At 42.6% G+C, this 21,986-nt stretch overlaps 1 protein-coding gene across 2 annotated transcripts in view; it reads right to left on the bottom strand.

Moving 5' to 3' along the window:
• sh3gl3a (SH3-domain GRB2-like 3a) overlaps window positions 1–20,882 on the bottom strand; it is a 38,714-nt gene extending 17,832 nt beyond the window's left edge. Inside the window, exon 1 of one of the 2 annotated variants that reach the window (XM_029768096.1) lies at window positions 20,647–20,882. In XM_029768096.1, coding sequence (XP_029623956.1) covers window positions 20,647–20,691 — 45 coding nt within the window. In that variant the 5' untranslated portion in view covers window positions 20,692–20,882. The remainder of the gene's footprint in view (window positions 1–20,646) is intronic. The other variant, XM_029768095.1, reaches the window with a different exon arrangement.
• Window positions 20,883–21,986: the final 1,104 nt, after the last annotated feature.

Below are 21,986 nucleotides of genomic sequence, written 5' to 3'. Positions count from 1 at the left end.
AAATTGTGATAGCCTTTACTCCTTACCACACAATGGGAAGGAAATGACTACATCGTTACACTTAGAAAAAAGGGTTCTTTGGCTGTCCCCATAGGAGAACCCTTTTTGATTCTAGGTATAGCCCTTTTTGGTTCTAGGTAGAACCCTTTTGGCTTCCATGTAGAACCCTCTGTAGAAAGGGTTCTACATGGAACCCAAAACGGTTCTACCTGGAACAAAAAGGGTTCTTTAATGGGTTCTCCTATGGGACAGCCGAAGAACCCTTTAAGATTCTAGATAGCACCTTTTTTTCTGGCGTGTAGCCTTGCTTCTCAGGCATCCTATTTCTGGAAGGAGTAGTCTACTGCAGACCTGGGTTCAAATGCTATTTGAAATAGTAATACTTTTAGTGAAAGCCTGGTGGGAGAGGTTTGCACTTTTGGGACTTTTCAATTCGTTCCATCGCACCAGGCAAGCTCAATAAAGAACAGCTAAAGTATTTGGAATGATTTCAAATATTATTTGAACCCAGGTCTCACTATAACAAGTGCTACAGAAGAACCTCCACTTGCTAACTGCAACAGTGTAGGACTGTACTGTAGCTGAAAGTCTGAACATCAACCAGCAGTGAAATGCTCTTTTATCAGAGAAGTGCACTCTCCTCACCCTCATCCTCACAGACCATTTTTGGGGTTTCACTTCAAAGCACTAACATTATCTGAAACGACTACAGGGAAATAAACCTTGAACTTGGTGTTTCGTTTTCCTAAAAGTAGACTGGTTTCACCCTAACACTGCGAATGACGAGTGATGTCACACAAATTAGCGAGGACAGAAAGCAGCATGCCACACTGTTATCAGGTGGCTAAATATAACGGCGCTAATTTGTCTTACAGGCACAGGCACAACGCCACAGCACTGGCTAATAACAGATAAGACAGATGGACGGACAGACAGACAGGCTCCTCCTGATTCAGTGATTTGACACTAACCAGAGAGATATGGCAGAACTGGCCTCCAAATCAATGTCTTGATTTGTTGAATCAGGTGTGTTACTGCATGGCTGGAACAAAAGCCTGCACAACCGTAGCTCTTCATGGCCAGTGTTACTGAACTGATCAGAGTTCACAAAACTATCTGCCATCGATAACACCTGATAATCTCCCAGTTGAATTTGTACAATTTGTACAGAGACTGTGTGCATCCCAAATGGCAACCTATTCCCTATATAGGATGCACTGGTTTTAACCAGACCCTATTGGGCCCTGGTCAAATGTAGAGCACTAAATAGGGAATAGGGTGACATTTGGAAGGCAACCACTGATTCAGACCAGCTTGTGTCCTTTTCTTGGGTGCAGGAGTTAGCAGTACAGTCTTTATGCAGTACAGGGCTGAACTGTGACACTGTGGCTGTAGTATTTATGTAGTACAGGGCTGAACTGTGACGCTGTGGCTGTAGTATTTATGTAGTACAGGGCTAAACTGTGACACTGTGGCTGTAGTATTTATGCAGTACAGGGCTGAACTGTGACACTGTGGCTGTAGTATTTATTCAGTACAGGGCTGAACTGTGACACTGTGGCTGTAGTATTTATGCAGTACAGGGCTGAACTGTGACACTGTGGCTGTAGTATTTATGTAGTACAGGGCTGAACTGTGACGCTGTGGCTGTAGTATTTATGCAGTACAGGGCTGAACTGTGACACTGTGGCTGTAGTATTTATGCAGTACAGGGCTGAACTGTGACACTGTGGCTGTAGTATTTATGTAATACAGGGCTGAACTGTGACACTGTGGCTGTAGTATTTATGCAGTACAGGGCTGAACTGTGACACTGTGGCTGTAGTATTTATGTAGTACAGGGCTGAACTGTGACGCTGTGGCTGTAGTATTTATGTAGTACAGGGCTAAACTGTGACACTGTGGCTGTATTATTTATGCAGTACAGGGCTGAACTGTGACACTGTGGCTGTAGTATTTATGTAGTACAGGGCTGAACTGTGACGCTGTGGCTGTAGTATTTATGCAGTACAGGGCTGAACTGTGACACTGTGGCTGTAGTATTTATGCAGTACAGGGCTGAACTGTGACACTGTGGCTGTAGTATTTATGTAGTACAGGGCTGAACTGTGACGCTGTGGCTGTAGTATTTATGCAGTACAGGGCTGAACTGTGACACTGTGGCTGTAGTATTTATGCAGTACAGGGCTGAACTGTGACGCTGTGGCTGTAGTATTTATTCAGTACAGGGCTGAACTGTGACACTGTGGCTGCAGTATTTATGCAGTACAGGGCTGAACTGTGACACTGTGGCTGTAGTATTTATGTAGTACAGGGCTGAACTGTGACGCTGTGGCTGTAGTATTTATGCAGTACAGGGCTGAACTGTGACACTGTGGCTGTAGTATTTATGCAGTACAGGGCTGAACTGTGACACTGTGGCTGTAGTATTTATGTAGTACAGGGCTGAACTGTGACGCTGTGGCTGTAGTATTTATGCAGTACAGGGCTGAACTGTGACACTGTGGCTGTAGTATTTATGCAGTACAGGGCTGAACTGTGACGCTGTGGCTGTAGTATTTATTCAGTACAGGGCTGAACTGTGACACTGTGGCTGCAGTATTTATGCAGTACAGGGCTGAACTGTGATTTTACAAGGTTTCCCCTCAGGAAACACTCTGTTCTACAAGCCTGGGGGTTGTCAGCTGAAACGACTACTGTCATTCATTACAGGAACAATGACAACCACTGACTGGTTCAGTTCCTGAAAGCGAATGTGTGTGTGTGTGTGTGTGTGTGTGTGTGTGTGTGTGTGTGTGTGTGTGTGTGTGTGCGCGCGTGTGTGCGTGCGCGTGTGTGTGTTCATGTGTTTGTGTGCGGGCAAGCCTTGACCGAGTCATCTGAATGAGTTTATCTACCACACTGCAGAAGAAATCTGTGCCAGAAAGGCTTTTCTTTCAAGAACAGCTCACAAGCTAAGTCAAAGTTGTCAAAGTGGAGCCTTGGCCTAAAGGTCAACAGACAGCTGTGTGCTTATCATTCAGTTGCCAGTTTCCTGAAAGCCTTGTAGCTAATGTGCTTCTCAATTTATTTTGACGACCCAGACTACCCACATCACTTGTAGAACAGCAAAGTGCTTCATTTCACACATTTTGTTCGTTCACACATATACATTGCCCATCAAACAAGGTTTTCAGGAAACTCACCCAGATTGGTTGATGATGAAACACTGTAGGCCTATCACAGCTGTAGTGCAAACTTAGTCACAGTTTCCTTGTTAAGTGAAACCAACCGAAACGTTGTGCAATCAGCCCACTGCAAAAAAATCTATTTGTCTCACAGTTCCCTCTCAGGCTTGGGTAGTGTGTTATCCCCTAGGCAAAATTAATACTGTGTCATAGCTGTGTCAGCTGGGGGTCGATGGGTGTAGGGAGAAGTTACCCCTAGACGCTGATCTTGGGTCAGTTTTGCATTTCCCCCACTATTGGTTAATGTGAGGATTGGGGGAGGGGAAGCTGATCCTAGATCAGTAGCTAGGGGAAACTTCACCCCCGAGCACTGGGGGTTGATGACAGCGTAACATCAGCAGAATCGAGTGTGAAAAAACCTATCAGACGGAGACAGAGGAAGCATGGCCATAGACACACCAGCTGCTGCTAAGTTCACAGAATAGCAGAAGCTACTGTACAGTAGGGCCAACTGCAGCAGCAGCATAGAACAGGGTGAATAGGCCCCCAAAGCAACATCCAAGCCCTTTGGCACAAAAACTATCCACTGAAACTGATAGAAGCCAAACTCTTTTAGGCAGCGGTCAACAGAGCTAGGCGGTGACTCCCTCCTCACCTATACAATGTTAGGGGAAATCTGAGATAGTCTTCTTCCTTAGGAATCTGGAGATTAAGTCCTAGACTCCTTTCAGACATAGAATCCCTCCACAATTAGTCTGTAACACCAAGAACCTTTAATTATATCACCACCATGTTAGGTTATCATGGTGACCCAAGTTGTGTGTGCCTTTGTTGGTTTGTTAGTTCCAGGCATCCTGGATCAGTTCTCTGTGGAAGCAGGTCATACAGAGGCCAATCATCACTGGTATCATTCCTCTTAAATCTCTCGGTTACACACTGTACACATCTAGTGATGTAGTGCAGAACAATCGCATTTACTAACTGGCTATTAAAGTTAGTTCTCTACCGATGATTCAATTTGAGGAGGAAGATCCCCGTCGTCAAGCGAATGGACTTCACAGCAACCCTGACATTTTGAATATTGTTCAATTTCCACACATATTAGTCACAATACACTGGCAGTGTGTATTTGTCATCACTAACCATTATGACAACACCATCAATGACAGTGTATTCACACAGTACCACCCACTAACCTTATGCAACCAATGGGCCAGTATTCACACAGTACCACCCACTAACCTTATGCAACCAATGGGCCAGTATTCACACAGTACCACCCACTAACCTTATGCAACCAATGGGCCAGTATTCACACAGTACCACCCACTAACCTTATGCAACCAATGGGCCAGTATTCACACAGTACCACCCACTAACCTTATGCAACCAATGAGCCAGTATTCACACAGTACCACCCACTAACTTTATGCAACCAATGGGCCAGCAAATCAACACAACAATGTACAGTAGCAGAGAGAGAGATGGGGGAAAGACAGGAAACAGAAGTGACTCTGTGAGCTTAGTGGAGACACCATAGCTTGAACCAAATGGCACCCTATTCCCTATATAGTGCACTGTGTAGATATTTGGGACACAAAACACACAGCCCTGCAGTCAGCAAAGCTGCTAGATCAACAGTGCTGTCGAAGACACGGCGTGTATCACTGTAGCAGTAAGAGTGAAATCTAAGGGACTGCAACGAACCAATAGGCTACTACAGACCCACTTTCTCAAAGGAAGTTCAGCCCATTGAGTTTTCTAGTGCAGACTTTGCTGCATGGCACTGCCTGTGTCTGTGTCAGTAGGGTTAGCTAGCCTACTTTTCAAACATGCTTTCAGTTAGGTCCTCTACAGTATTGGTGGTGGACAGGGTACAGAATGTTACCATAGAGTATCTCACGTCCTTTGAGATATAGTACAATGTGTAAATAAAAGCTCTAGAACTGTGATCCATTATTAGTTTGGAAGCCCATGCCCGCGCTACAAAGTTTCTCCCTGCAGACAGTCACTGAGTCTGAGGTGATAAAGGAGCTCCTTAAACCGGACCCCAAAAAACATCTGGGTCAGATGGTTTAGATCCTTTCTTCTTTAAGGTTGCAGCCCCTATCATCACCAAGCCTATCTCTGACCTTTAAACTTGTCTCTCCTCTCTGGGGAGGTTCCCATTGCTTGGAAGGCAGTCACGGTGTGTCCTTTATTTAAAGGGGGAGATCAAGCTGATCCTAACTGTTATAGGCCAATTTCTATTTTGTCCTGTTTATAAAAAGTGTTGGAAAAACGTGTCAATAATCAACTGACTGGCTTTCTTGACGTCTATAGTATTCTCTCTGGTATGCAATCTGGTTTCTGCTCAGGTTATGGATGTGTCACTGCAACCTTAAAGGTGTTAAATGATTCTAAGTAATGTTGTGCTGCAATTGTTTTGACTTGGCCAAAGCTTTGATATACGGTAGACCATTCCATTCCTGTGGGCCTGCTAAGGAGTATTGGTATCTCTGAGGGGTCTTTGGCCTGGTTTACTAACTCCCTCTCTCAAAGAGCGCAGTGTATAAAGTCAGAACATCTGCTGTCTCAGCCACTGCCTGTCACCAAGGGAACACCCCAAGGCTCGATCCTAGGCCCCACAGTCTTCTCAATTTACATCAACAACATAGCTCAGGCAGTAGGAAGCTCTCTCATCCATTTATATGAAGACGATACAGTCTTTTACTCAGCTGGCCCCTCCCCGGATTTTGTGTTAAACATTCTACAACAAAGCTTTCTTAAGTGTCCAACAAGCTTTCTCTGCCCTTAACCTTGTTCTGAACACCTCCAAAACAAAGGTCATCTGGTTTGGTAAGAAGATTGCCCCTCTCCCCACCGGTGTGATTACTACCTCTGAGGGTTTAGAGCTTGAGGTAGTCGCCTCATACAAGTCCTTAGGAGTATGGCTAGACGGTACACTGTCCTTCTCTCTGCACATATCAAAGCTGCAGGCTAAAGTTAAATCTAGACTTGGTTTCCTCTATCGTAATCGCTCCTCTTTCTCCCCAGCTGCCAAACTAACCCTGATTCAGATGACCATGCTACCCATGCTAGATTACGAAGACGTAATTTATAGATCGGCAAGTAAGGGTGCTCTCGAGTGGCTAGATGTTCTTTAGCATTCGGCAATCAGATTTGACACCAATGCTCCTTATAGGACACATCACTGCACTCTATACTCCTCTGTAAACTGGTCAACTGGTCATCTCTGTATACCCGTTGCAAGACCCACTGGTTGATGCTTATTTATAAAACCCCCTTAGGCCTCACTCCCCATTATTTGAGATAACTACTGCAGCCCTCATCCTTCACATACAACACCTGTTCTACCAGTCACATTCTGTTAAAGGTCCCCAAAACGCAAACATCCCTGGGTCACTCCTCTTTTCAGTTCGCTGCAGCTAGCGACTGGAACGAGCTGCAAAAAAACACTCAAACTGGACAGTTATATCTCCATCTCTTCATTCAAAGACTCAATCATCGACACTCTTACTGACAGTTGTGGCTGCTTTGTGTGATGTATAGTTGTCTCTACCTTCTTGCCTTTGTGCTGTTGTCTGTGCCCAATAATGTTTGTACCATGTTTTGTGCTGCTACCATGTTGTGCTGCTTGCTGCCTGTTGTGCTGCTACCATGTTGTTGTCATGTTGTGTTGCTACCATGTTGTTGTCATGTTGTGTTGCTACCATGTTGTTGTCATGTGGTGTTGCTACCATGCTGTGTTGTCAGGTGTTGCTGCCATGCTATGTTGTTGTCTTAGGTCTCTCTTTATGTAGTGTTGTGTTGTCTCTCTTGTTGTGATGTGTGTTTTGTCCTATATTTTTATTTTTTATCCCAGCCCCCGTCCCCGCAGGAGGCCTTTTGCCTTTTGGTAGGCCGTCATTGTAAATAAGAATTTGTACTTAACTGACTTGCCTAGTTAAATAAAGGTTAAATAAAAAATAAATACAAATAAATAAATAGTGATCGTGAAATCAGAGTAGGATAGTCATCGACACACCTGACAAAGCATCACAGGTGCAGAGGAATGAAACACTCCACAAAATTGGACATTCAGTCCAACGCAAATCTATAGGTCTCAGACAAGGTTACTTATCATGCAAGCATGGTTCCGAACCCTTTCCATTATACCAGCACACCACCTACCCACCTACTTACCTAATACCAGCCAGTCATATCACTCCAGGGGGAGCCCACATCGCCTTCCCCCATTAGCTGCTCTATCCCCTGGGCTGGCTGCCTCAAATCTGTCCCTTTTCTTTCCCTTCAACACTGTGCCTCTACTACTACCAGTCTGCCACTGAACACTGAATGCTCAACACCCCATCTAGGCCACCGGGTAAAATTAGCAATCTCTGACGGAGGATATTAGCCCAATACGGTTGCCAAACATTTCTAGGACAACGGAGGGGGTGAATCGCAGAGAGATGTGAATGAAACGTACTGTGGAGAAATGTAGCACAGCTAGGCTACAGAGCAAATGTGTCAAATATGGAATTGCAACCACTTCAATGACTAGAGTTTCTACCTGCATGAATACTGACATCCCACTGGGCACACACTGGTTGATTCAACGTTGTTCCCACGTCATTTCAACAAAATTACGTTAAACCAACATGGAATAGATGTTGAATTAATGTCCATTCCCAATTGGATGGACCTTTTGAAACAACATAGAATCAAACTAAATTAAGATATTTTAGCATAGCCAATGTGCAGTGTTGGGGTCATTGGCCTGCTGCTATAAGAGAGAACGAGGAAAAAAAATGCAGAGATAAAGAGAGCAGCTGTAGGGTGACAATGACACTGGGTTTGGAGAGAGAGAGAGAGAGAGAGAGAGAGAGAGAGTGATAGAACTAGAAAAAAATGCAGAGATAAAGAGAGCAGCTGTAGGGTGACAATGATCGTCTCCAGCTGGCCACAGCTGCTCCTAATTCACCATTGAGTCACCGCACCAGATTACAGGTCAAAACCATTGCAGCTCTTAATCCAGATTGACGTAACCTAATGTACATTGGAGGTGTAATTATCCCCCAGCAATTAACTAAAATTACCACTGGGGGCAAGAGCCTTGGACTTCCAAATCTAATCAAGGAAGAGTGACTTCGGAAGTGAAGTTAGTTAGATGCTGTTGGGCTCTACGTTGAACATTTGGGAACATTCTGAACTGCGTGAAGTGAAACTGATGACGAAGTTCTTAAGGTTTTGGACGGTACAACCAATTATATTTTTTTCTATTCCATTCTACTGAAAAGTGAATTCAGTTAGACACAGTTGGCTCTTCTTTGAGCATTTGGGAAAGTTCTGGGCACGTTTTAATGCAGCATCTCAGAGAAGGAGTGCTGGTCTAGGAACTTATGTGCCTTTTAAATCATAATGAATAAGATTTATATGGACAGGGGGGACCTGATCCTAGATGAGCACTCTTACTCTGAGAAGAATCATGAATATGGACCCAATATTGCTCGTGAAGGGAAACTGAGGAAAAAGTTTTTCAAATGTTTTAGAAGTTACAGCCAATAACGTTTTTTTTCATACTGTGCTTTTCTTTTATATCTTGACAATGGGAGACCGAGTGACAATGGGAGACCGAGTGTTACTCTGCGAGTGTTACTCTGCAGTTTCCTGTTCTTTGAAAAGAATGCCGTGGCAACAATATAAAGTGGATTCAGAAAGTCCAGGGGGGAGTTTTCACATTGACTCTTTTCCTTCCACAGGGATATAACAGGACAATTCCCTGGGCTGTAATAACACACAGCCACCACACCTTTACAGTGATTTGTATAAACAAACAACTAACCGACAATGAATCAACAACAGTTAAACAAGTGGGCAGGAAACCATACTGAAACTGCTCCCTGCTATCATGACAACAGTTGAGAAACTAAAGAGAGATATTTAGGTCGGGATTCAAACAATCACACATTAACGACCTGTGCAATGCCGTTCATTTTCTAAAGGCGATTTCTCCTTGAGTCAGCAATCGTGGCTTTTACAGCGAATGTGATCTCCGCAAACGTCAGGGAAATGCCCTTTAATTGCGAATTGCTGTGGGCAGGCCTTAAATCTGCGTTGGATCGAATTCCGTCCTTAGCTTATTGTAGGTAACAATCTTCAATAGCATGAGGAATACAGGCCTAAATTAGCCTTGCTAAAGTTTCTAACCTGTTGTTATTGGATTAGTTAGATACAGTAGGGCATCTAGTACTAAGTCTACATCGATACCAATGTAAGAACTGATACCCAACAGTACAGTGCAGTAACAGTATAGGCGTGCAGTACTGTTTTCAAAACAATCACACCCATCAGTTCCAGGAGTTCACCCTGTCATTTCCCATTGATGCTGCTACTGATACTAACTGAGACAACTGAACACTGATAAGCTACTACATTTCCTTTGAAAAACCCAGCTGCTTTCAGTATTTCCCCAGCTTTCCTGAATCTCCCAGCCCAGGAGAGATTATAGTGGGAATTCAGCTGGACTTTGGACTGGGAGAGATGGAACAGCAACCACTGGCCAGAACACTATCATATACAACTGCTATTGAAAGTTTACACACCCCTTGCACAGTCTTCACATTTTGTTGCCTTAAAATGACATCTAAGAAGGGAATACATTTCAGGGATGTTTTCCCCTACCTATCTACACATCCTACTCCACATTTTCATAGCGAGAGAAAAATTATAGAAAATGTTTCAAATGAATAAAAGAAAATAAATAAAATAAACTAAGTTGTCTTCACACCCCAGAGTTAATACTTGGTGGAAGCAACTTTGGCAGCTGTGGATCATTTTAAATAAGATTCTATCAACTTTGCACAACTCTTAGGGCAGAGTAGCCTAGTGGTTAGAGTGTTGGACTAGTAACTGAAATGGTTGCAAGATTGAATCCCCGAGCTGACAAGGTATAAATCTGTTGTTCTGCCCCTGAACAAGGCAGTTAACCCACTATTCCTAAGCCGTCATTGAAAATAGGAATTTGTTCTTAACTGACTTGCCTAGTTAACTAAAGGTAAAATAAAAATAAAACAGTTATCCATTGTTTTTGTCAAAATTACACAAGCTCAGTACATTTTTAGGGAAACCATCGCTGGACTGCAATATTCAAGCCTTATCTCCGATTTTCAAAAATACTTTTTCTTTCAATTTGAATATATGGAGTAGGTTGCGTACATCTGTAGGAAATAAATAAAATGTAATACATGTTTTTATTGAATTCTAAGGCAGAAAAATGTGAAGATTGTGCAAGGGATGTATAGACTTTCATTTGCCACTGTATCACTAAGGCCTGGACATGGTGAACATCATAGATCACCATAGCCTCACTCCACACCAGCGAAAGGTCAGAACCCACTATAAACAAAACATCTCAGACATGAATATTTTAAGGGCCTGTCAAGAGGAATGATGGTGCTTATTTAACAGTGAGAATTATTTTGGAGAGAGAGAGAGAATGATTGTGTAGGAGAGAATGTTCTTTTGAGAGAAAGAGCTAATATTATTGTTGGAGGGAGAGAGAGAGAGCTACCGTTCTTGTAGGAGGGAGAGAGAGAGAGCAAACGTTCTTGTAGGGGGAGAGAGAGATAGAGAGGGAGAGAGATAGAGAGGGAGAGAGAGATAGAGAGGGAGGGAGAGAGATAGAGAGGGAGAGAGATATAGAGGGAGAGAGAGAGAGAGGGAGAGAGAGAGAGGGAGAGAGAGAGAGAGAGAGGGAGAGAGAGATAGAGAGGGAGAGGGAGAGAGAGATAGAGAGCTAACATTCTTGTAGGAGAGAGAGAGAGAAATAAGGTATGAATACGAATATTGAAAAAGGAATATTGATGATACTACAGCAGCTGGCTGTAAACAACGTGTTAGTGCTTTGAAAGTGAGTAGACTAGGACCAGGGTGAAGTCTGATGGGTTTAAACTACGAGTGAATCAGATTCAGGGTTACAAAATGTGGGTAATCAGGAGGGAAACGCAGGATATATGGAAACATCTTACAATTCTATCTTATAGTTGAATTATGTTTTTGGTGTTGTGCCACAAGGTCATGGAAAGGTCAACCACTGCCCTGGGAACAACTGTTAGGTGGACCACTATGTCATAAGACAATACACACACTCCTACTGATGACCTGATTAAAACCCCTCTTGACCAATGATAAGCACCAACACCAAGCTTATCAATAATCATGAAACACATTGCAGATCCAGTAGGTCTGATTACATTATGTAGCTGACACACTGACACACATTCAGCAGATCAGATGTTTATCTAGTCACATGCACAGGGTCTCAGATGTAGTTACAGTAAAATACTTCAGTTCTGAGCTCCAACAGTGCAGGTGTGAATTAAAAATATTATTAGAATTAGAATCATAATATATATTATATACAAGCTTGTCACAACTGTATTTGGGGAGTTTCTCCCATTCTTCTCAGCAGATCCTCTTTAGCTCTGTCAGGTTGGATGGGGAGCGTAGCTGCACAGCTATTTTCAGGTCTCTCCAGAGATGTTCGATCGAGTTCATGTCCGGGCTCTTGCTGGGCTACTCAAGGACATTCAGAGACTTGTCAGAATGTGCTTAGGGTCATTGCCCTGTTGGAAGGTGAACCTTCACCCCAGTCTGAGGTCTTGAGCGCTCTGGAGCAGATTTTCATCAAGGATCTCTCTGGACTTCGCTCCATTCATCTTTCCCTCGATCCTGACTAGTCTCCCAGTCCCTGCCGCTGAAAAACATCCCCACAGCATGATGATGCCACCACCATGCTTCACCGTAGGGATGGTGCCAGGTTTCCTCCAGACGTGACACTTGGCATTCAGGCCAAAGTGTTCAATCTTGGTTTCATCAGGCCAGAGAATCTTGTTTCTCATGGTCTGAGAGTCCTTTAGGTGCCTTTTGGCAAACTCCAAGCGAGCTGTCATGTGCCTTTTCTTGAGGAGCGGCTTCCGTCTGGCCACTCTACCATAAAGGCCTGATTGGTGGAGTGCTGCAGAGATGCAAACATGTCTAAAAACCTGTTTTTGTTTTGTCATTTTGGGGTATTGTGTGTAGATTGCTGAGGACATTTTTTTATTTAATCTATTTTAGAATAAGTCTGTAACGTAACAAAATTAGGAAAAAGTCAAGGGGTTTGAATACTTTCCGAAGGCACTGTACATAGTCCATGCGAAAAGTATTCAGACCTCTTCCCTTTTTGCCAGTTCTTCCATAGCCTGCATACGCACCAGATATGTCACCCACTGAGCAGGTCTGTGATGCTCTGGATCGACATGTTTAGTTTACTAAAATACAATTGGTTCTGCAATGTTGAAAATCCAAGAACAAGGTGTGGAGACCAAACATTATTATTTGTATTATTATTATTTGATTAAGCTACAGTCTTGATTAGCAAATGTTCTTAGGCATATATTTAATCAATGCCTAAATCCAACCCACTGGTGTGCTGGAAGTGTGTGTGTGCTGTGCACTTTGCTGGCTCCTATGTACAAGGCCTCACAACACAACAAGATAAAGTGACTGAACAACTGGTCAGGGTCCACTGGAGATGGCTGGTCAAAGCTCAATGGACATCCTGCTTCTGTCTGTCTGTCTGTCTGTCTGTCTGTCTGTCTGTCTGTCTGTCTGTCTGTCTGTCTGTCTGTCTGTCTGTCTGTCTGTCTGTCTGTCTGTCTGTCTGTCTGTCTGTCTGTCTGTCTGTCTGTCTGTCTGTCTGTCTGTCTGGCCTGCCTGCCTGTCTGTCTGTCTGTCTGTCTGTCTGTCTGTCTGTCTGTCTGTCTGTCTGTCTGTCTGTCTTGCCTGCCTGCCTGCCTGCCTGCCTGCCTGCCTGTCTGTCTGTCTGTCTGTCTGTCTGTCTGTCCTGCCTGCCTGTCTGTCTCTGAGGATGACCGTGAAGAGGGAGCACAGCATAATAGGTGATAGTGGAGACTGGAGAGAGAGAGTGGTGGGGCTTTGTTAGGACATTCAGAGACATCTCCTGGGACAGCTAGATTACACAAGCACTCCTACATGTCAGTGGGGAAATGAATTCCATTCCTTAGGCCTTAATGACATTTCTGACAGAAGACAGGATAGCCCTGTCACTGTGCTGGGCTTGGCATTGAACAGAAGCTTTTACGGTCTGTGTGTCGGAACTCAGAACACAACAACAAAAATGTTTTTTTTGTGTGTTCATATTTCTTCAGTCAATCTTTATTGTCCCATAAGGGAATTTGGTATGCAGGCAGGATGACACACCATGACACTATTGTGTGTAGAATGTTGGGCTAGATAATGTTGTCAAAAACAGTGGAAATGGAACGCTGTTTGATAGAGAAACTCAACGGAAGAAGGAAGCAGTCTGGTTTCCAGAAGACCCTTACACACACACACACACACACACACACACACACACACACACACACACACACACACACACACACACACACACACACACACACAAGCCAATTTCAGCTACACAACACAGGATATGAAACATTGTGACCTTAGACTTTTTTTTTTCCAAGAACGCAAAGCGAAATAAAAACAATGCTTTTAAAAACCTGCCACAGCTCCACCCTTTAGGGCTTGTGGTTTGACCTGTTCACTTTCTGTGTGAGGTAGCCAAGACAGTCATAATGCTTACTATGAACCATATGTAAAGTAATATTATGTCTTTAGAATGTCACCTGTCACACCACAGTGGATTGCATGACTTGCTAAATTCAGCTCATGGCTCCTTATAACAGTTATAACAGCCATAATGACACTAGTATTACACGTAGTGATGATCTTGGGTCAGTTTTGCATTTTCCCCACTAATGGTTAAGGTTAGGATTGGGGGAGGGTAAACTGATCCTAGATCTGTACCTAGAGGAAACTTCACCCCAGAGCCTAATTTACACAAAAATAATGGCTGCTGGATTTCCCAATGGAACTCAAAATAGACAGCTGATAAACTGCCACACAGTTTGGCTGAGTCCTTTTTAACATGAATGATTCATGTGTTTTTTACGGGGGTGTTAGCCGCATTCAATACCGTCATTAAACAACAGCTTCCTTTAGCAACTGTAATGGATTTCATGTTCACCAGCTAACGTGCTGAAACACACATTCAATACCGTCATTAAACAACAGCTTCCTTTAGCTACTGTAATGGATTTCATGTTCACCAGCTAACGTGCTGAAACACAGCATTAAAAAACACATTTAAAGCCAGTGATAACATCGCACAGACTAGGGGTCGACTGATTATGATTTTTCAACGCCGATACCGATTATTGGAGGACCAAAAAAACTGCCAATACCGATTAATTGGCCGATTTTTTTGCATTTATTTGTAATAATGATAATTACAACAATACTGAATTAACACTTATTTTAACTTAATATAATACATCAATAAAATCAATTTAGCCTCAAATAAATAATGAAACATGTTCAATTTGGTTTAAATAATGCAAAAACAAAGTGTTGGAGAAGAAAGTAAAAGTGCAATATGTGCCATGTAAGAAAGCTAACGTTAAGTTCCTTGCTCAGAACATGAGAACATATTAAAGCTGGTGGTTCCTTTTAACATGAGTCTTCAATATTCCCAGGTAAGAAGTTTTAGGTTGTAGTTATTATAGGACTATTTCTCTCTATACGATTTTGTATTTCATATACCTTTGACTACTGGATGTTCTTATAGGCACTTTAGTATTGCCAGTGTAACAGTATAGCTCCCGTCCCTCTCCTCGCTCCTACCTGGGCTCGAACCAGGAACACATTGACAACAGCCACCCTCGAAGCAGCGTTACCCATGCAGAGCAAGGGGAACAACTACTCCAAGTCTCAGAGCGAGTGACGTTTGAAACGCTATTAGCGTGCACCCCGCTAACTAGCTAGCCATTTCACATCGGTTACACCAGCCTAATCTTGGGAGTTGATAGGCTTGAAGTCATAAACAGCGCAATGCTTGAAGCACAGCGAAGAGCTGCTGGCAAAACGCACTAAAGTGCTGTTTGAATGAATGCTTACGAGCCTGCTGCTGCCTACCACCGCTCAGTCAGACTGCTCTATCAAATCATAGACTTAATTATAATATAATAAACACACAGAAATACGAGCCTCAGGTCATTAATATGGTCGAATCCAGAAACTATCATCTCGAAAACAAAACGTTTTTACTTTCAGTGAAATACGGAACCGTTCCATATTTTATCTAACGGGTGGCATCCCTAAGTCTAAATATTCCTGTTACATTGCACAACCTTCAATGTTATGTCATAATTACGGCAAATTAGTTCGCAACGAGCCAGGCGGCCCAAACTGTTGCATATACCCTGACTCTGTGTGCAATGAACGCAAGAAAAGTGACACAATTTCACCTGGTTAATATTGCCTGCTAACCTGGATTTCTTTTAGCTAAAGGTTTAAAAATATATACTTCTGTGTATTGATTTTAAGAAAGGCATTGATGTTTATGGTTAGGTACAGTCGTGCAACGATTGTGCTTTATTTGCAAATGCACTAGTTGCAACGAGCCAGGTGGCCCAAACTGCTGCATATACCCTGACTCTGTTGCAAGAGAAGTGACACATTTTCCCTAGTTAAAAGAAATTCATGTTAGCAGGCAATATTAACTAAATATGCAGGTTAAAAAAGATATACTTATGTATTGATTTTAAGAAAGGCATTGATGTTTATGGTTAGGTACCCAACGTGTACCTAAGCGATTATTTGCAACGCAGGACAGGCTAGATAAACTAGTAATATCATCAACCATGTGTCGTTAACTAGTGATTATGATTGATTGATTGTTTTTTATAAGATAAGTTTAATGCTAGCTAGCAACTTACCTTGGCTTCTTACTGCATTCGCGTAACAGGCAGGCTCCTCGTGGAGTGCAATGTAAAGCAGGTGGTTAGAGCGTTGGACTAGTTAACCGTAAGGTTGCAAGATGGAATCCCCGAGCTGATAAGGTAAAAATCTGTCGTTCTGCCCCTGAACAAGGCAGTTAACCCACCGTTCCTAGGCCATCATTGAAAATAAGAATGTGTTCTTAACTGACCTGCCTAGTTAAATAAAGGTGTAAAAAAATAAATAAATAAATAAAACAAATCGGCGTCCAAAAATAACGATTTCCGGTTGTTATGAAAACCTGAAATCGTCCCTAATTAATCGGCCGTTTCGATTAATTGGTCGACCTCTAGCACAGACACACACACACACACCTTGCATACACCACGCACAACTGCACTCACACACACAGCAAGATGAAGCAGCATGCACCTTGACCTCCATTGATAAACACACACGCAGACAGGCTAAACACTGTCCCCTGATAACACACAGTATTTCTGACTGACAGGGACTACTGTATGTACAGAGTGGAACAGGTATTGTCTTTTACCTTGAAAGAGAACCGTCTGGTATTGATGGTTTAATACTGCATAGTACTTTGAACTTCTACCCATGCAGACCATTGTGTCTAACTAGAGGAAGGCCTTCTACTTATGACTCTGGTTCCTCTTCAAGGCTTCTTCCTACCTAGGTAAATTGACCTTGCCAAGAGGCCTTGGCGTCCACCATTGGAGGGTACACGATACTGTGTTACATACTGTATATAATGGTTGGTGTGTGATGTTGGGTGGAAGGTAGCCTAGCGGTTAAGAGTGTTGGCCCAGTAACTGAAAGGTTGCTGGTTCAAATCCCGAGCTGACTAGGTGAAAAATCTGTTGATGTGCCCTTGAGCAATGTACCTAACTCTAATTGTTTGGGATAAGACTAAATGTATTTATTTTTATATGACGTGTCCCTAAGTATTGACTACCTTAGTTTACAGCCTGTTAGAGCCTGACTCAGGTCGGTAAGTTTACTCCACCCAGATACATAAAATAATGTACAAGATAAAGAACGGGGCCACAGATACCCATAAATCTTCTCTCAGACAATGGCTTCATCTTTCACTTTGAAGGAGTGTAATCAAGGTAATGAATGGACTTCACACCGTAAACAGAGTAGTGGATGGCTGAGAGACCACCACCGCACATAACAGACCCAATTATCACCGGGGAGATATAGGGAGGGGAGAGAAGGCTACAGTATTGTGTTTGCTGACAGTCACAGGTTGCATCCCAAAAGGCACCCTACTCCCTATATAGTACACTGATATTGACCCCTATGGGACCTTGTCAAAAGTATTGCACTATATAGGGAGTATGGTGCCACTTGGGACACAACCACACTGTTGTCACATTGTCAGAATGGATCACACCTTGATGTGATCAAATAGAGGTAGCTTCATAAACACTACTGGGTGTGACTGTGAACACACACACACACACACACACACACACACACACACGCCTGTTTGTTCATCTAAGGCCAATATTCCATTCTGCTTCCCTTTAGGTGAATAACAGTGGAAAATCACGCCGATTGAACCAAATAACAGGAATGAGTTTAATATCTTTGGTAGTACATTACCAGACAGGAACCAGACAAAAACATGCTCTGCTGAGGCAGTAAAACCAGACAGACAGACAGAAAATACAGTTATAATGTTCAGATTATTGGAAATATTTACCACTAAATGAATCACTTTTAATAACTTTTACCCAGCTGCGTAATCAGATAATAAGGCATATATTTCAACCTCATGGTCCCAAGCAACAACTGAATGACAATGTTCTACCGTGATGAACACGATCCATTCTCAGAGAGTGGTAATGTGAATCCACACACACACACACACACACACACACACACACACACACACACACACACACACACACACACACATGGTCTATCCATGAGTCATCCTTCTGCTGCTGTCTTTTCATGCTGAGTAATTGTGTTGGAAGATAGGTAACAATGTTCGCATTAGAAAAGGTCATTGAATTCTTAATGAGAATGAATAATAGACGGATTATATAACCAATGTGACATGTTTGTACTTGCTTGGACCAAAACTCCACTAGTTGGTCTACTGCATGGGAATAAATAGGTTGTATGCCTAGAGACTGAGCTCAAGTCAAGTGTGGAAAATGCAGCTGTTTTAAAATTAGAACAAAGCCATTTTCTTTGCGTTGTGTGTTTTCTATTCAGTGTGCACGTTATCTAGGTTGTCTGGTAACAAGTTAACTATCTCCACATGTGAAAAGATGTATTTAGCCTACACAGTATGGCATCAGAATGTGACTTCGAACACAACAAGGGGTTTCCTGAAAACAAGTAGAATCAGATTCTGACAGACAGACAGGCAGACATACAGTTGAAGTCGGAAGTTTACATACACCTTAGCCAAATACATTTAAACTCAGTTTTTCACAATTCCTGACATTTAATCCTAGTAAAAATTCCCTGTCTTAGGTCAGTTAGGATCACCACTTTATTTTAACAATGTGAAATGTCAGAATAATAGTAGAGACAATTATTTATTTCAGATTTTATTTCTTTCATCACATTCCCAGTTGGTCAGAAGTGTACATACACTCAATTAGTATTTGGTAGCATTTCCTTTAAATTGTTTAACTTGGGTCAAACATTTCAGGTAGCCTTCCACAAGCTTCCCACAATAAGTTGGGTGAATTTTGGCCCATTCCTCCTGACAGAGATGGTGTAACTGAGTCAGGTTTGTTGGTCTCCTTGCTCCCACACACTTTTTCAGTTCTGTTCACACATTTTCTATAGGGTTGAGGTCAGGGCTTTGTGATGGCCACTCCAATACCTTGACTTTGCTGTCCTTAAGCCATTTTGCCACAACTTTGGAAGTATGCTTGAGGTCATTGTCCATTTGGAAAACCCATTTGTGACCAAGCTTTAACTTTCTGACTGATGTCTTGAGATGTTGCTTCAATATATCCACATCATTTTCCTCCCTCATGATGCCATCTCTGGAGGACCAGAGGACATTTCTCCAAAAAGTACGATCTTTGTCCCCATGTGCAATTGCAAACCGTAGTCTGGCTTTTTTATGGCGGTTTTGGAGCAGTGGTGTCTTCCTTGCTGAGCGGCCTTTCAGGTTATGGTGATATAGGACTCGTTTTACAGTGGATATAGATACTTTGTACCTGTTTCCTCCAGCATCTTCACAAGGTCCTTTGCTGTTGCTATGGAATTGATTTGCACTTTTCGCAACAAAGTACGTTAATCTCTAGGAGACAGACGCGTCTCCTTCCTGAGCGGTATGACGGCTGCGTTCCCATGGTGTTCATACTTGCGTACTATTGTTTGTACAGATGAACGTGGTACCTTTAGGCATTTGGAAATTGCTCCCAAGGATGAACCAGACTTGTGGAGGTCTACAATGTTTTTTCTGAGGTCTTGGCTGATTTCTTTTGATTTTCCCATGATGTCAAGCAAAAAGGCACTGAGTTTGAAGGTAGGCCTTGAAGGTACACCTCCAATTGACTGAAATGATGTCAATTAGCCTATGACATCATTTTCTGTATTTTTCCAAGCTGTTTAAAGGCACAGTCAACTTAGTGTATGTAAACTTCTGACCCACTGGAATTGTGATACAGTGAATTAGAAGTGAAATAATATGTCTGTAAACAATTGTTGGAAAAAATACTTGTGTCATGCACAAAGTAGATGTCCTAACCGACTTGACAAAACTATAGTTTGTTAACAAGAAATTTGTGGAGTGGTTGAAAAAGGAGTGTTAATGACTCCAACCTAAGTGTATGTAAACTACCGACTTCAACTGTACTTTACAGGCAGGCAGACAGATTATAAAGGCAGACAGATGGACAGACAGACCAATTGTATAATATAAATAGGGAAGGGAGCAACACTTCTGAAACAAGATAGCAAGATATCTTCATCAACTCACAACTGAGGCTACATGCACATTGGGTGCTACCATGAAAGAACATTGGATAAAACTAGGCTAAAGTACAGCAAAGCAGCGGCAGCAGGTGGCTGGCAAGCTAGCTGGGAGCCCGTTGAGAACTTGACCAAAAGGAGGTGGACAGCTTGTGGTACTGCTATGTTCTCCATTGTATGTGGGAGTCTTTGTGGGAGTCTTTGTTAAGCCTGCGAGCAAATGCATATTAGTCAGGAACCCTATTCAGAGAATAGCACCATGTGGCAAATGAATGATAAAATCGCGCTGGCAAGCAAAACAATCCCAAGTTTGGAAAAAGGACCTGCTGCACTTGCTACTAGTTGCAGGTCGCCTACATGTTTTTCTCTCTCTAGGCTCAAGTAGATCGCTCGCTCCCGACCATACATGCACATTCCTGACAACACTGGAGGCACGGGCCAGAAAATACACAACACAACAATGATGTCGACTCGCTACTTGTAAGCTTGATTATGAAAGCGAGAGTGGATTGGAACTGATAGACCATTACGTCAAGCCATAAATATTGCTTTGTTATATTGTCGTTGTTTGTATAACAGATAGATCAATGTCATGTTTAGATAGGTTAATTAAAAGCATAACGTTATGTTGAAACATGACCACTTATTGTGATATAACGGGGCGTCTCCTGCTTACCTGACTGGCTTTGTGAAATTGCTTCTTCAGCCCTGCCACGGACATCCTCAGTGGTGTATCGACTCACTTTTCAGAGAGACCAGACAGAATACGACCTAGATGGGGGAAACACAACAATATAACGGGGTCTATTCCGTGGTGCTCCCCTCGTTGCTTCCAGTCCGCTGGCGTTTCTCCGCTACAATGTTGCCGCTGCTTGCGTTGGAGGAGCGGTTTCCTGCATCGCAGAGATGTCGCGCGTTCTCAACCCTGATTGGTGGAAAGCGCTAAGTTTATGTAAATTTGATTGAGCGGTGGAAGCCCACGCTTAAAAACAGCACACGACGGAAAGAGAAAGCGACAGTACCCTATTTGTGAGTCGTGATGTCGTTGATTTTCATAAGTATTGATTGACAAATAATTTATCTGGTATTGTATAGTTTCATGATTTATTACATACTTTCTGCCAAGGAAGTCCATGCTATTGGTAGGGCTACAGAAGGGAAAGGCCTATATCACCAACTCAAACTGCAGGTGCAACAAAAACATTGTATTTTGGCCATACTTATGTTTGTTATTTAGGTTGTTTTATTCGGGCCCTATTACAATGTCTAGGCCTAATTATGAAAGTATGTTCTGAAAGACTTTGCTGCTCCCTGCTGTAATGGAACAGAATGTGCAGCAAGTTATGGCCACTGGTCTGCTGGTTTGTTGTGTCTATTGGTTACAGTATGGGGAACCTTTTCGTGAGTAGTGTTCCTATAGCTACATCAGGCCAGAGCCATGTATTTAGATAAATACATGGTTCTGCTTCAGGGTATAAAGCCTTTCATTATACATGTTCTACATTCATTCTAACTATGCTACGTTGGCAACACTTTACTCAGGAACCTTCTACAAGGCCTATATCTGTACAAAAATAATGGCATTGCAGATTGTAGGCAGTTAGGTTATGAGAGTCACCCAGCAGTGCTTCCTGGAAGCCCTCAGAGTATTTACACTCATTAAAAATGCATTGTCTTCTATTAGCTCTCCTAGTGGCATACCCTGGGCTGTATTCATTAGGGTGTACCATAGCAAAACGTTTTGCAACAGTAAACGAAAACAAGTGTTTCTTATTGGACAAGTTTAGGTAGTCCCTCCCTGTTTCAGTCTGTTTTCTTCTGTTTGGTGCCTAATGTCTACATGCTGTTTGCTGATTCACATGGATCCTGACACATACATCCAAGGACTGTCAAGAGTGTGTTCACCAAACCAGAGCATGCAGAAAGTACAAATAATGTATTTGAATGGGGATGGCAGTGGATCTACACTGTACTTAATATTAACTTTAAAAAAAAACTCAAGCGAGAATGTGTGGC

The sequence above is a fragment of the Salmo trutta genome, chromosome 12 (assembly GCF_901001165.1).
Source record: "Salmo trutta chromosome 12, fSalTru1.1, whole genome shotgun sequence".
Taxonomy (NCBI): domain Eukaryota; kingdom Metazoa; phylum Chordata; class Actinopteri; order Salmoniformes; family Salmonidae; genus Salmo; species Salmo trutta.
Note: the sequence above shows the minus strand (reverse complement) of the source record. Positions and strands in the feature narration are given on the sequence as shown.